At 47.5% G+C, this 16,928-nt stretch overlaps 1 protein-coding gene across 1 annotated transcript in view; it reads right to left on the bottom strand.

Moving 5' to 3' along the window:
• Positions 1–1,638: 1,638 nt before the first annotated feature.
• The window catches only part of LOC117522651 (neuropilin-1a-like), a 165,706-nt gene continuing 150,416 nt past the window's right edge, over positions 1,639–16,928 (bottom strand). The window contains exons 15-18 of the mRNA XM_034184103.1: positions 14,805–15,106; positions 13,732–13,828; positions 6,204–6,248; positions 1,639–4,370 (exon numbers count right to left, since the gene is read on the bottom strand). Coding sequence (XP_034039994.1) covers positions 4,102–4,370; positions 6,204–6,248; positions 13,732–13,828; positions 14,805–15,106 — 713 coding nt within the window. The 3' untranslated portion in view covers positions 1,639–4,101. The remainder of the gene's footprint in view (positions 4,371–6,203; positions 6,249–13,731; positions 13,829–14,804; positions 15,107–16,928) is intronic.

Genomic DNA, 16,928 nt, shown 5'->3' with positions numbered 1-16,928 from the left:
ATCTGTGGAAGGAAACTTCATGTGGAACAATAAATTGTGATTTTCGAGACCCGTTGAGATGTTTCCGTGTGCTCGACACACTCCTCTGTCCCGACATAAAGACAGAACAATGACAAAATATTGACCAACAATACACAGTGAGTTGAAAGAGGCTTTCACAAGAATAAAACAAACGATCCAATCACCAGTAAATACAAGATGGATGAATTTCAGACTGAAACCGAACAAAAATAATGAAAAGATGCCCGTTGAGCGAATAAGAGTATTTTACTAACATTTGTAGAGGATAAAAACCCAAACCTTGTGCCTTCAAACATCCTCGTCCCACATTCAACATTCAGAAAGTGTTGTTCTCAACTGGTCTTTAGTTGATCCAGATAAGTGAAACTCCTAACGTGTTTCTAAAAGCTTCTGAAACCGTGGCAGTGCATTTCTGTTTTGTCAAATCTCAAGGGATCATTTGACCTCAAGGACCACAATGGAAATAAATGGACTTCATACTTTGTATGTTATTCTCTGGAACTACTTTTGTATTCTACATGTCAGAATTTTTATCCAACAAAGCCATACAGATCGGGGTCAGCGCGCCCAACACATGAAGTATTTTACAGAGAGCAAGGCTTCATGATGTATTTTTTTGACCACCAGTTTCACCGTGTACACAAACTTCACGCCCCGTGAGGTATTTCTCATAAAAAAAAATAAAAAAAAAAATCCTCACAGGAACACGGACAGAAACCAAAGACCTAAATCAATGCAGAATTTGAATATTTGTGAGACTCTGACTGAACCTAGAAAGGACACTGCAGCACTGATGCCTTCCACAGATAAGGATGTTCAAATATATTAAACCTATGTACAATATGTTGGGTGTCAACGTCCCGAGAAAAAAGGCGCCCTACAGGGTTCTTACACAATCCACAATGGTCCTAAAATGCTAAACTGCTGGACTGGATTCAACTTGCTAGCATGTGTCAGTCCACCAGTGTCCATACGTCAAGAAGCTCAATGTGAAATTTGACAACAGATACAGCTTTTCTCTCGTTTCCGCTAACCCAGCTAACCCAGCTAACCCTGCTGTGGGTCAAACATTTGTGTAACTGCACAATCACAGAAAAGTAACAACGCTAATGATTCAGTAGTGAGTTCTTCAATAAGTTAACTTTCATTTGCTTACATTGTATTCTGCCATTGTTAGCTGCCGACTTAGCAAATGTTAGCAGGCTAAGTAGCAATTAACTTTGAGATGAGCTTTTCTGGTTGGTCTGTAAAAGCTGTAAACATAAATATTAGGGGACCTGGGCAGTCTGCTGTTAGATTTCAGTACCTTTGTTTGTTTGTTTCACTGTAGCCTGTTCTAGAAGATATTTATTATTAGCTTGTTAGCTGAATCTTTATGAAGGGGAACTTACCACTAGTCCTAGGGTCCACTATTCCTACTTCTAGTATTAAGGAGAGCATGTTGAAGTTGTTTTTACATTTATGGTAGGCTAAATGTTGTACTAAAGTAGGTGAACTAATGTCACAAAAGTGTGACCATTAAAAACATTCAATTGTGGTGAATTGCCTTTATTTATTGATTTTCAATTCAACAGATTTATAGACAACAGTAAAATTAAAGGTGATTAATGGTGTATGTCAACAGAATCATATGTTTCATTTTTGTAAATTGTACAAAACTGGATCTGGTTTGTTAGCTATTTGAAAGCATTACATTTGTTTGTGAATCAGCTTGGAGTTGTCATATAGACTATCAAATAATACAAAGAGGTTAGGACCAGTGGACCCTCCCCATGTAGAAGAGCTCTTTGATAAAAACTGATAGAATTGTGATATTGACAATATTAGCTGAACATAGAAATGCAATAAGTCTGTTAGCTTGTTGTTACTCAGGTGGAGGATTATAGATGTTAAAAACTATCTGTCATGCAGTGTCCGAATATATAAATCTGTTAAGCCCTTCATATATATTTTTGCATTAAAATTCTCTTTTTAAATATAAGCAATGGAATACAAAGGCAATTACACTGTCACCATACGACACAAAAAACGTCACAAGCAGACTGAGTAGTTAGTTAGCTTTATTTTGATGGTTTTCTTGCTCTCCGTAGTAACTGTGAATGGTGTGGAATTTTAAATGATCATACTCCTCCAAAAAATTAACCGATTCCAGAAAGAACCTGACAGTGATTTGCAGATTACCTTCCAGTTATCATGACTGTAAAATATACCTTCCAAGTAACTAACTTATTAGCTAGTGAGCTAGCTAGCCAGCTGCTACAACTGCTGCTCAACTCAAGCTAGCTTGTTTGTTAGCATGATGCTGGCATGAAAATAATTTTATTAGTATTTGTTCATTAGGGCACATTATATTTGTTACTGGGTTATGTTTTGTTTCAGCAAAAAGCTGAGCTCAGCGGGTAGAGAGGCTAACCAATGAACCAAAGGGTTCAGGGGATAGAATCCCTGTTATCCCGCTCCACACAGTACAAGTCTTCAGTGGATGTTAGCATTTCACTACAACATTAAACCTGCCCCTAGCGTGTATAAAACTCAAAACAGGGCTCGGGTGGTGGTGGTGGGGTGGGGGGGTGTTCTGTAATTGGACCCAATGTGCCAGAACAGCACATGGTCCTCAAGCTAACATGACCTGTACCTGGGAAATATCAGCCCAGTCTCAGCGCCCCCGCTGATAGCAATACGAGGTGTAGTAGATTTTCGTGACAAGATTATCCATGGCTGATTAATCTGGCAGTCACACCCTGACCATAACCCTAACGCCCCCCGTCTCACGTCTACATTTCGTGTGGTATCGCAAACTGATAGATTAACCCACTTGTCATGATGTCATCATGAATTGGCGCGAGAATGTGTTGGAAATATTGGGGTTCGACCCAGTTGGTGGTCGTTCATCATGTGAAAGCCCTCGGCTATAATCTTCGTTGTTCATCTGCAGTGACCGCAGCCTTAATTTAGCGTTTTACCCATAATGCAATGGTGCAGGCACCCAAAATCACTGGTAGAATTCTGATTTGGAGCTGATTTCTTTACTCAGTTATTTATTTATTTATTTTGTTGAGTATTTGAGCAAAATACACCGAACAAAAATTAGCGACGACCGCAGCTTGCTTTGTTGTCAGTCCCCAAAGCTTCGGCCATCTTAGGACAGCTGTATTCCTGAAAGATCTCGGAATATTAACCTTCAAAACGTGAATCCACATAGAGAAACAGACAAGCGTAAACGATGTATGGCGCGCACACTCACTAGTACAGTGCCACATTGCATTACGGGTAATGACAAAACATTGAATGGCCAAATGAGTAGGGGTCATGAGTCAGGGGGCAGCTACATCAGTAATAAATAGTAGAAATCAAAGCAGAATTGCAACCTGCAGGAAATCAAAGTTTACGCAAATCTTTGTGTAGGAACCCTGGAGGGACGCTCAGCCGATGATGAACAAAACCAGCGGAAAAGAAGAGGGCAACAGAAAAACCGGAGGAGAAAAAAGGCACCGTTGGAGCTAGACACACACACGCTCGTTCAGAAATCGTGACACGTACACATCACAGAGTGTATGCAGATGTACATGAATCTGACACACACGCACACACACACACACGCTCATAACAACACATCGTGGCGAGCTAGAGAGCCCGATATCAGGAAATATCTTCTTCTGTAAGTGACATCTGAAAAAAAACAACAAACAAAACAAAAAATAAAAATTAAGACGCTAACAAAGCCCCAAAATTAAACCTTATCTTTCCAGAAAATTACACAAACGATACTTTCATCAGAATTGGTCTCAACACCAGCATGTGAGTACATGAAATCAACAGATCACATCCAAAAACAAATAGAATCCTTAAATTTTATTTTTTTCTTTTTCTTTTCTTTTTTTGCTGTACAGACTCTTTATACACAGTGCCCCCTACAGGTCAGTCCGTTCCACCTCCACTCCTGAGAAATAAAAACATTACATCGGCTCACGTTCAGCCCACCCTACTGTCCACTTGGTGGCTTCAGCCCTGCTTCCTTCACGCTGAATGGCTGCATCACATGTCCTCAGGAAGCGTCACAGCTCCGCCCGTCTTGTCCCCTCACGCCTCTGAATAGTTAGTCTGTCCATTCATTTTGTCTTTCTTTAGCTTCACGCCATCCACCAGCTCAAAGTTATAGTTTTCCAGAGCAGATAAGTTTCTGTCTGTCATGCTGCCCTGTGAGCAGGCGCAGTACAGCACCACGCCACAGATGGCGCCCAAGAACACACCCAGGGCGGACATGGCGATGATGGTGATGAGGATGGGGTCCAGGGTCTTCAGCATGTTGCCCGGTCCGCCGAGCTCACTGGTTTCCTGAGGGTCCATGGCTGCAGAGAGAGGACAGTCGTGATCCACTGCACTTCAACATGACTTCTGACTCAAACCTGAAGATTCTGACCACAAACTTTAATGTTTACTATTGACATTAGTTGGTGTAACTTTCTTCTATTTGCAGATCCATCTCACCTTATCCTCTGCATCCTCCTCCTCCTCCTGCCTGGTAGCTCCATCCTCAGCATCCTTCTCCCTATATACCCCCGTCCCTTCTCTCTTCCTACCTGCTCTGTCTCTCTGATATGATCATTCATGATCCTGTCCATCCTTGCAGCATCTTCAGATCAGTCTCCTGTCTTTTGTCAGCAAGACAGAGGCTAAGCCATCCCACATAGTTGATCTCACCACAGTCTTATAAACCGTCCCTTCCTCTCTTGCACATATCCTTTGATGATTACTCACTTATGCCCACTTTCTTCATCTCTCTACCACACTCTCCAGGTGTCAAAATCCAACTCCTCATCCACGTTGTGATACCCAGGTAAAGGATCAAGTAGGGGAATGCACGTTGGACTGAAATACGGTGGGGACCTTGTGTGCCCTGTGGATGATACGGTAACCATGAAAGCCCAAGAGGAACCCTGAACACGAGAAGGCTAACGGGTCTCTCTGGTGAAACCAGAAGTCCTCAAAGGGGAATCAGGTGGAGGAGACGGCTTGTAACCAAGTGACTGTGAAAGTGGATAAAGGCTGCAGCAGGTCCTCAGACCCTGATCGTCTGGGATTTCCCAGCCAGGCTAAGGATCTCTCAAGGACTGTGTGTTTGTCAGCGTGCAACGACATTCCCAAATTAAACAAATCCACGCAGAGGTGTCTCTAGATCGGCCGTGGATGGAGGTTTTCTATGCCATCTGGGAATCGATCGTGAGCCAATCTTCGTCATCACAGAGCATTTGCCTTGACCGCACTCTCTGTTAATTTCAACAACTGACCCAAAGTATTTAATCTCACCTACACTCACCACCTCAGCAGTCTCCTGTGCACCCTCTCATTTGCACAAATTTACAGTATTTTCCGGAGTCTGAGGGCCCTGTCACACGGAGACGACTTTAGGCTCATCTGCAAAAGAATTGTATCATATTTGTGTTTCGTTTTTGGAATCCAAAAACGCTAGTTTTTCAATTCGGGTTGCAGAGTGGATAAATCTCAAAACGCCACCTCTGGATTTCACCAATGCGTCCAACCAATACGCAACTTTTGTGAAATGATGATGTCATAGTCAGTCCCGTCTCTCTAACCTCAGCCTGGCCTCAATATGTCACGTCACAATAAAAATAAGAACAGCAGCAGACTGTGGACTTGTGTTCACGCTACAGAAGCTCCTGAGCTTATTGGGGCTACGACAGAAGAACCTTCTGCTCCTTTTCTTCTACAACAAGCAGCAAACGGTCGTGTCTTGTTTAGTCGACGTATAATCCTGCATGACTCCAAGCAGAAGTTTGATTGTTGGTCCACACCAACGGCTCAGCTTTCCCTCCTGCTTTAGCATTCGTGTCTGCCCTCAAGCTTCATGCTCATGGTCCACGTCTTCTTCTCTGTTTTTTTTTTTTTCTTCTGGGCACGTTACAGCGTTACAACTATGAAACAAAATAAACCCCAACAACAGTCAGTTCTTTCCACTTCTCCCTTTTTCACTCAGGGTCACCACAGCAGATCATATGTATCCGCATGCAGATTTGGCACAAATTTTACACTGGATGCCCATCCTGACTCAATGGGAACCCTTTAAGTTCTATTCTGGTACTAATTTCTGGTACTAACTTACTCTACCGCTGCTCAGGTTCGACTAAAGTGGAGACAGTGTCCGAGTTGGTGAGGATACTTACGGAGGATGAAGATTTCAGTTGACGGAGATGAAGGAGCCTCTGGATCTGGAGGAATAAGATAAGACTGTAATGATCCCACGGCAGGGAAAGTCACTTGTTACAGTAGAGCCGCAAAAAGGCAAGTGAGAAAAACAGATAAGCAAACACACACACACACACACACACACACATATATAAAAACACAAAAACATTACAGCTTAATTAAGATAGCAAAAACCTACAGGAGGCAAAAGGCAAAATTGCACTTGGAAAGCAAATTAAAGTGAAAATCACATTGATTAAATTAAAGGGGTAATAGTTTACATTTTTAAAATCTATAAAATAAACATCAATGCAATAAATATACAAATCATTTTTCAAAATATAACCATTAATTGTAAAATACTGTATGATTTCATGTTAATCATAATTCTAATTGTATATCATTCTAATTCTGTGTCTCGTCCTCTGCTGTTACTTAAATTGAAATATTAGTCACAGAAGTCCTTATTTCTATTGTGAAAGTGTAGGTACACGGACCCACAACAGGGGGCGCAATGAACGGACAATAGAGAAAGGTGAAATAACAAGTTTTACTGTTGTGAACAGGGCACAACCAATACAACAATTAATACTTTAGAGTTGTAAGTCGAAATCTGCTGGTGTTGTGTGGGCAGGCTCGAAGGTAGGAGACGTCCGTCCCAGTCGAACCGGAACCACCCAGATTTCCTCTGCCACCGAAAACCAGGAGTACTGGAACCGCCAAGTCCCGAATTCCCAGGTGGCCACTGCCTTCGCTCGTCGGATCCGGTACTGCTGGCGGGAAAGAGCACAAACACACAGGTATGGATGCGACAGCACCCAGTAGACGGAGAGGGGAGAAGCCGCCTCCACCTCTTGTAATAATGAAGCAGGAAGGTGAGTACTTATCCAAGCAAGGTGCTTTCTGTAATCAGCTGTCCTGAAATGGTTTAGCAAGGTTTATCAGAGTCCTCAATATATATACTAGCAAAGAAGGTTACCTTAATCTCAAGGCGATATCTCGGCACTGAGGTGGAGACGCTGTCCTGCTGATATACTCCGTCCTGAGTGCAGTCAGCTGTGTCTAGTAATGGGTGACAGCTGTCACCCTGACAGCCTTCGTCGGCGGCAGCGCCCTCTGGTGCCTGGAGCCCGCACTCCAGGCAGGGCGCCCTCTGGTGGTGGTGGGCCAGCAGTACCTCCTCTTCAGCGGCCCACACAACAGGACCCCCCCCTCAACGGGCGCCTCCTGGCGCACGGCCGGGCTTGTCCGGATGGCGTCGGTAGAAGTCGGCCAGGAGGGCCGGGTCCAGGATGAAGCCCTTCTTCACCCAGGAGCGCTCCTCAGGGCCGTACCCCTCCCAGTCCACCAGGTACTGAAAACCCCGGCCCATTCGACGGACATCGAGGAGCCGGCGCACGGTCCAAGCCGGTTCCCCGTCGATGATCCGGGCAGGAGGTGGTGCCGGACCCGGGGTGCAGAGGGGTGAGGTGTGATGGGGCTTTATCCGGGAGACGTGGAATACTGGGTGTATCCGCAGTGAGGCCGGAAGCTGAAGCCTCACTGCGGCGGGATTGATGACTTTGACAACCTTGAAGGGACCGATGTACCGTTCTTGGAGCTTGGGGGAGTCCACTTGAAGGGGAATGTCCTTGGTGGACAACCACACTGCCTGCCCAGGACGGTACGTGGGGGCCGGGGCCCGCCGCCGGTCTGCATGTTTCTTCGCCCTCGTCCGGGCCTTCAACAAAGCAGAGCGGGCAGCACGCCACACCCGACGGCACTTCCGTAGGTGGGCCTGGACCGAGGGCACACCGACCTCTCCCTCGACCACCGGAAACAAGGGGGGCTGATACCCCAAGCACACCTCAAACGGGGAGAGGCCGGTGGCTGATGACACTTGGCTGTTGTGGGCGTACTCGATCCAGGCCAGGTGGGTACTCCAGGCCGTCGGGTGCGCGGCTGTCACACAGCGTAGTGTCTGCTCCAGTTCTTGGTTGGCCCGCTCTGCTTGCCCGTTGGTCTGGGGGTGGTACCCGGACGAAAGGCTGACCGAGGCCCCCAGTTCCCGGCAGAAGCTCCTCCAGACATGTGAGGTGAACTGGGGACCGCGATCGGAGACGATGTCTGATGGTATGCCATGCAGACGGACGACGTGGTGGACCAGGAGGTCCGCTGTCTCCTGGGCCGTAGGGAGCTTCGGGAGGGCCACGAAGTGGGCCGCCTTGGAGAAACGGTCCACTATCGTGAAGACGACGGTGTTTCCCTGGGACGGCGGGAGACCCGTGACGAAGTCCAGGCCGATATGGGACCAGGGGCGATGAGGCACGGGCAGTGGCTGTAGCTGCCCTGAGGTCTTCTGATGATTGGCCTTGCCCCTGGCACAGGTGGTACAAGCCTGGACGTAGTCCCGGACGTCGGTCTCCAGGGATGCCCACCAGAAGCGTTGCCGGACGACTGCCACGGTCCTTCGCACCCCTGGGTGACAGGAGAGCTTAGAACCGTGACAGAAGTCTAGGACTGCGGCCCTGGCCTCTGGTGGGACGTATAGTTTGTTCTTTGGTCCGTCTCCGGGGTCCGGGACACGGGTCAGGGCCTCCCGGACGGTCTTCTCCACGTCCCAGGTGAGGGCGGCCACGATAGCGGACTCCGGGATGATGGGATCCGGGGGATCCGACGGTTCCGTTCTGACCTCCTCTTCGTGCACCCGGGACAATGCATCCGATCGCTGGTTCTTGGTCCCGGGGCGGTAGGTAATCCGGAAGTCAAAACGGCCAAAGAACAATGACCAGCGGGCTTGCCTGGGGTTCAGACGCTTAGCGGTCCTGATGTACTCCAGGTTCCGATGGTCAGTGAAAACCGTGAATGGCACGGCTGTTCCCTCCAACAGATGTCTCCACTCTTCGAGGGCCTCTTTCACAGCAAGGAGTTCCCGATTGCCGACGTCATAATTCCGTTCAGCGGGGGTCCTCCCGCTCTGGGAGAGCACCGCTCCTATCCCTGAGTCCGAGGCATCCACTTCAACCACTAACTGGCGGCTAGGATCGGGCTGCACCAGAACTGGTGCAGACGAGAAGCGCCGTTTCAACTCCTTGAACGCGGCCTCGCACCGGTCCGACCAGGTGAAGGGAACTTTTGGAGAGGTCAGGGCTGTCAGGGGGCTAACTACCTGACTGTAGCCCTTGATGAACCTCCTGTAGAAATTAGCGAAGCCGAGGAACTGTTGCAGCTTCCTACGGCTAGTGGGTTGGGGCCAATCTCTCACCGCCGCAACCTTGGCCGGATCCGGGGCGACGGAGTTAGAGGAGATGATAAACCCCAGGAAGGACAAAGAAGTGCGGTGGAACTCACACTTCTCGCCCTTCACAAACAGACGGTTCTCCAACAACCGCTGCAGGACCTGACGGACATGCCGGACATGAGTCTCAGGATCCGGGGAAAAGATGAGTATATCGTCTAGATACACGAAGACGAACCGGTGCAGGAAGTCCCGCAAGACATCGTTTACCAACGCTTGGAAGGTCGCGGGAGCATTAGTGAGACCGAACGGCATGACCAGGTACTCAAAATGACCTAAGGGGGTGTTGAATGCCGTCTTCCACTCGTCTCCCTTCCGAATCCGAACCAAATGATACGCATTCCTAAGATCCAGCTTGGTGAACATCTTGGCTCCATGCAGGGGGGTGAACACCGAATCTAACAAGGGCAACGGGTATCGATTGCGAACCGTGATCTCGTTCAACCCCCTATAATCAATGCATGGACGAAGCCCGCCATCCTTTTTACCCACAAAAAAGAAACCTGCGCCCATCGGTGAGGTGGAATTCCGGATCAACCCGGCAGCTAAAGAGTCCCGGATGTAGGTCTCCATGGATTCGCGTTCCGGCCGTGAGAGGTTGTACAGCCTACTGGACGGAAACTCACTGCCTGGAACCAAATCAATGGCACAATCATACGGGCGGTGGGGAGGTAGCGTGAGGGCCAGATCCTTGCTGAACACGTCAGCGAGGTCATGGTACTCCGCTGGCACCGCCTTCAGATTGGGCGGGACTCGGACCTCCTCCTTAGCTTGGGAGCCAGGAGGAACCGAGGAACCGAGACACTCCCGATGGCAGGTTTCGCTCCACTGTACCACTACCCCGGACGGCCAATCAATCCGGGGATTGTGCTTCAGCATCCATGGAAACCCTAAAACCACACGGGAGGTGGCCTGAGTCACGAAGAACTCGATCACCTCCCGGTGGTTACCTGACACCACCAGAGTTACTGGAGGTGTCTTGTGCGTGATTGGTGGGAGTAGGGAGCCATCTAGTGCCCGAACCTGCACAGGCGAGGTAAGAGCCACCAGAGGGAGCCCTATCTCCCTGGCCCATCTGCTGTCAAGCAGATTCCCCTCAGAGCCCGTGTCCACCAGTGCTGGGGCTTTCAGGGTTGAATCCTCATATAGGATCGTGACTGGGAGTCGTGTAGCAATGTGGGTGTGTCCCACGTGCATGTTTTGGCCCACCCCTGGCCCAGTCTCTAGGGGCGGGCGTCGGTGTTTAACCGCTCGGGGCAATCGTTTGCCATATGCTCACTCGAGCCACAAACATAACAAGCTCCGTGGGCCCGCCTCCTTTGTGCTTCAGGTGCCCTAAATGTTGCCCTGCTCGTGTCCATAGCTTCGACAGCAGGGGGAGCCGTAAGCGCACGGAGCGCCGGAACAGAGGAGCGTGGGGACGGCGGAACTCGATCGGACCCGGAAGGGAGAGGGACGACCCGTGCCTGGCCACGCCCTTCGCCTCGCTCCCGGCGACGTTCCTCTAACCGGTTGTCAAGCCGTATGACCAGATCAATGAGCCCGTCTAAATCCCGCGGTTCGTCTTTAGCCACCAGGTGCTCTTTTAGGACCAGAGACAATCCATTTACAAAGGCAGCGCGGAGGGCAGTGCTATTCCAGCCGGATCTCGCTGCCGCGATGCGGAAGGCGACTGCATAGGCAGCTGCGCTCCGACGTCCCTGTCGTATGGACAGTAATGCGGTTGAAGCGGACTCTCCTCTGTTGGGATGATCGAACACCGTTCTGAGCTCCCGTACAAACCCGTCGTATGACTGAAGGAGCCGTGAGCTCTGTTCCCAGAGCGCTGTAGCCCAAGCGCGTGCCTCCCCGCGAAGCAGGTTGATTACATAAGCTACCCTGCTAGCATCAGCTGCGTACATCACGGGACGCTGAGCGAAGACGAGCGAACATTGCATAAGGAAGTCCGCGCACGTCTCCACACAGCCGTCGTACGGTTCTGGAGGGCTTATGTATGCTTCAGGGGACGGAGGAAGGGGCCGTTGAACAACCAGTGGAACGTCATTCTCACACGCAGGGTCCTCGGGAGGGAGAGCCGCAGCGGCGCCCGGAGGGCGCGCTTCCATTTGTGCGGCGAGAGCCTCCACCCTGCGGTTTAGGAGAACGTGCTGCTCGGTCATAAAATCGATCCGAGTGGTGAAAGCGGTGAGGATCCGCTGCAACTCACCGATTACCCCTCCCGAAGCCGCCGCTGCGCCCTGTTCTTCCATTGGCCGTTCAACAGCCGGTTGACGCCCCTCGGGATCCATGACGCTGGCCGAGATATCCTGTTGTGAAAGTGTAGGTACACGGACCCACAACAGGGGGCGCAATGAACGGACAATAGAGAAAGGTGAAATAACAAGTTTTACTGTTGTGAACAGGGCACAACCAATACAACAATTAATACTTTAGAGTTGTAAGTCGAAATCTGCTGGTGTTGTGTGGGCAGGCTCGAAGGTAGGAGACGTCCGTCCCAGTCGAACCGGAACCACCCAGATTTCCTCTGCCACCGAAAACCAGGAGTACTGGAACCGCCAAGTCCCGAATTCCCAGGTGGCCACTGCCTTCGCTCGTCGGATCCGGTACTGCTGGCGGGAAAGAGCACAAACACACAGGTATGGATGCGACAGCACCCAGTAGACGGAGAGGGGAGAAGCCGCCTCCACCTCTTGTAATAATGAAGCAGGAAGGTGAGTACTTATCCAAGCAAGGTGCTTTCTGTAATCAGCTGTCCTGAAATGGTTTAGCAAGGTTTATCAGAGTCCTCAATATATATACTAGCAAAGAAGGTTACCTTAATCTCAAGGCGATATCTCGGCACTGAGGTGGAGACGCTGTCCTGCTGATATACTCCGTCCTGAGTGCAGTCAGCTGTGTCTAGTAATGGGTGACAGCTGTCACCCTGACAGCCTTCGTCGGCGGCAGCGCCCTCTGGTGCCTGGAGCCCGCACTCCAGGCAGGGCGCCCTCTGGTGGTGGTGGGCCAGCAGTACCTCCTCTTCAGCGGCCCACACAACAATTTCCCTCCGTCAACTTGTTTTCGCCCCTGTTTCTTTGTTTATCTGTTTGTGAACAGCCTGTAACCCACAATTTTTCATATATTGTTATGACATAGGCAACAGACAAGAACTGGTTCAATTTTCAAGGTCATAGGTCAAAGGGTAAAATCAGGAAAAATCTTGGAAAATTAGAAAAATCCCTATCCTTTAACATTGAACAATTTTTAAAAAATTCATAACGCTGTCAAAAAAAAACAAAAAACAAAAAACAATCTCAAATTGTTTTCAAATTTGAGAGTGTTATGTAGGATGGTATCCTTTATCGTTTGACAGTTTGATCCATATCTGATCCAGATTACAGATTTTGTGGCCATTTAAATTTAACATTGAAAACCCCATTGAATGTATATTTTAATCGAACGTGCCCCAATCACTCTCATATTTGAAAGTGCAGACTGATACTCACTATCACCTGACAAAGTTTGATCTGGATCTGATCCAGAGTGTGGATTTTTTGGACATATGAACTTAATATTGAAAAGCCCATTTGGTGTAGATTTGACATTATATCTCAGTCACTCTCATTTTTCTGTTCTGGATTTACCTACACCACCAAAACTGGATGCAGGTTCCAATTTTATGCGTGTTTATCTTCCAGTTGTCAGTTGGAAAGCAAGTGCCAAAAAGCAACAACAGATTGTGCACAGCAGAGATAACAAAAGAATTCAGAAACCAAAAAGTTGAGAAAAAAAAAACCAAAAACTGACAATACAATAAAAAAACTTTGATTCAAGTGCATGAATTAAATGCATCCTCCTGATATTTGGTCACATCTAGTTTAACTTACAAAAAGTCACTTCTAACAGGACTTTGACCTTGAATTTTTTTTCCAAGGTAAATATTTATGGAATTGGAAACTCGTGTTGGAGGAGGTTTGTGCTCTATGAGCGCGGCGCTCTAACTGGAGTTGTGCTCGCTCTGTAAGACACGCCCACATGACTGACCTCCGTTACCTTTCCGATAAGTTGTTAATCAGAGACCTTTGAATGAAAATGTATATATTTATATATGTATATGTATCTATCTACAACAAATAAATGATAAGAACAGAAAGGAAACAAGCTTTAAAATAAATAAATAAAAGTCCAACTTAATTATCAGGAACCAAACAGTAAGAATTTCCAGCTGTGACGTTGCGGTTATCCGTTACCTTTGCACTCCTCAGCGCTGAGTCCGTCCATAATCTGAATGTTGTCCACGGCTATGTGACCGGAGCTGCGTCTGTCTGCGATTCCGTCCACGACCACCTGTCAAAAACAACACACCAACAGCTCCGGCTTATTTCAAAAGGCTTCTTTGTCTCAGCAGAGATGTATTATTTATTACCTGGTGTTTGATGCATATGTTCAAAATAATAATAGTAATAAAAAAAAGTCACAAATAATTAAACTTGGCACAGCCACAGAATCTCATTGTGAAAATAAATAGAACATTAAAGATTTGAGTAAAACTTATTTTTCTTTAAAACAAAAAAAGAAAAAAAAAGCGACAATTATTATTTTAATAATTACAATAGTGGTGATCGAAATATCTGTAGACAAACTCTATATTTATGGAAAGAGGAATTACTGACATCATGTAAGTTTTGTTACAATAGTAACTGAGCTAGCGGTTGTGCTCAGTATTGCTAATAATTATTCCAATATTAACCTGAACCTCATTCTGAAGTCAGATGAAGAGCATAGATGAACACATTATTTGCTTATAATGCTCTCAGAGTTAGCTACAGGCTGACAAGAAACATTAGCATAGTCACAGTATTGACTAAGTTAGGCTAGGCTAGGTTAGGTTAAGCTAGCTGGTGCAGCCACTACACAGATGGTAAATAAACAGTTTCACAAACAGAGTGTATTTTTTGAAAAAGCTAACACTGATCAAATTAAGTAGCATGAATGGCTAATATTTTTAATCTGTGATTTTGGGTGTTTCTGTCTTGCGGGCTGATGCTAACCCCGTTATCTCCTGTTAACCTGCGGCACCTGCAGGAAAATGCTCTAATTTAATATAAGGAATATTACTGCACTTTATCTTCTTTATTTTGATTTTTATAACGTTTTCATCTTAATGCTCACTTGGATATTTTTTTATATTCAAACAAAAAGTCTGGAGTCAAATCCTTACGTGTCCTTTGTGTTTAATTCTTATGGCTGGATGACTAGTTTTATCACATGACCTTTTCAAAGTCCTCCTTAAAGTCACATGACGTGGCTGATTCCACCTGACCTGGTAGGAGGCACTGGAGTGCGGCAGTAGCACGCGGCCTTCCCGCCAGCGGCTGCCCTGATGACCGCTGACCGTCCACAGGATCTGACCGGCCTCCGCCTCCTTCCTCTGCTTGATGTGCAGCGCCCCCGCGTGTTCGCCGAACATGTGATACCAGAAGGACATGCACAGGTCAGCGTCCGGGGCGGTGATGGACGGGCTGACCAGCCTCGCCACCTTCTCGTGGTCACCATCCTCTTCGTGGGTTTTGCTGAGTGGTTCTGTTTCACTGAGCTGCATGTAGATGAAGTTCCCTGGCCCGCCTGCAGGTGGCAGCACAAGACAAGGAAAGAGGTGAAGCGTTGCATCGTTCAAATAATTACACAGAATTACTTACTTATACTTATACTTATCCCCTACAAACACAGTAATATAAAAATTCCCATGATGACTTTAGCGGTTCAGGCTTTCATTTTGGTTTAGGATGTTTTTGTTTTTAATCTGTGATCTTTTTTTTTTTTTTAATCAGACATCGAGGCAAAGTCCTTCACTTTAGTGCTGCTGCTGTTTCTGTGCAAACATCCATCACAAAGATGTGAAAGCAGACAAGGCCAGCACGGAACATGTCAATGAAACTGAATGTAATGTAAAAAAAAATAAGATGAGGAGGCATTTCAAGGTCTTCGTCCGCTTTCAACATCTTTACAGGCTGAAAGCGCCAATAAACTCTGTACACACACACAGCTCGTTTCTGACTGTTAAAACTCCTGAATGAGTGAACATCTACACAGTCCTTTGAAATGTCATTAAAAAAGTTCAAGCTCCTATGAATGGAATTTTAAACACATCTTGAACATTAATACAGTAAATGTTTAGTAGATTAAAGCTGTACGGCTTTTCACATTTCACAAAACTGAAAATTTTAGTTTCTACTGAAATCCAAGCATTTTAATGTAATGTACACACACACACACACACACACACGCATATATATATATATATATATATATATATATATATATATATATATATATATATATATATATATATATATATCTCTTCCTTATCTTTACAAGCTGAAGGAGTCCTACTTATCTTTGTTGGTAGGTGGGACCCCAGAGGCAGCTGACAGGTACCGGCCAAGCGTGCCGCAGCCCGTGCAGTTGCAGAGGCAAAAACTCGGGTCTGGGAGGAGTTCGGGGAGGCTATGGAGGAGGACTATTGGTCGGCCTCGAAGAGATTCTGGCAAACCGTCCGACGTCTCAGGAGGCGGAAGCAGCTCTCCACCAGCACTGTTTATGGTGTGGGTGGGGAGCTGTTGACCCTGACTGGGGATGTTGTCGGGCGGTGGAAGGAGTACTTCAAGGATCTCCTCAATCCCATCGTCACGTCTTGCGAAGAGGAAGCAGAGACTGGGGACTCATCCATTACCCAGGTCGAAGTCACCGAGGTGGTTAGAAAGCTCCTCGGTGGCAAGGCTCCTGGGGTGGATGAAATCCGTCCTGAATACCTTAAGTCTCTGGATGTTGTGGGACTGTCTTGGCTGACATGCCTCTGCAACATCGCGTGGCGATCAGGGACAGTGCCTCTGGATTGGCAGACCGGGGTGGTGGTCCCTCTTTAAGAAGGGGGACCGGAGGGTGTGTTCCAACTATAGGGGGATCACACTCCTCAGCCTCCCCGGTAAGGTCTATTCCAGAGTACTGGAGAGGAGAATTCGACCGATGGTCGAACCTCGGATTCAGGAGGAGCAGTGTGGTTTTCGTCCTGGTCGCGGCACACTGGACCAGCTCTACATGCTCCATCGGGTGCTCGAGGGTTCATGGGAGTTTGCCCAACCAGTCCACATGTGTTTTGTGGATCTGGAGAAGGCATTTGACCATGTCCCTCGGGGCACCCTGTGGGGAGTGCTCCGGGCGTACGGGGTCCGGGGTCCTTTGCTAAGGGCTATCCGGTCCCTGTACGACTGCAGAAGGAGCTTGGTTTGCATTGCCGGTAGTAAGTCAAACCTGTTTCCAGTGCACGTTGGCCTCCGCCAGGGCTGCCCTTTGTCACCGGTTCTGTTCGTTATTTTTATGGACAGAATTTCTAGGCACAGCCAGGGTGTAGAGGGGGTCTGGTTTGGGAACCACAGAATCTCGTCTC

The sequence above is a fragment of the Thalassophryne amazonica genome, chromosome 12, assembly GCF_902500255.1.
Source record: "Thalassophryne amazonica chromosome 12, fThaAma1.1, whole genome shotgun sequence".
NCBI lineage: Eukaryota > Metazoa > Chordata > Actinopteri > Batrachoidiformes > Batrachoididae > Thalassophryne > Thalassophryne amazonica.
This window is presented reverse-complemented; position numbering and strand designations above follow the sequence as displayed.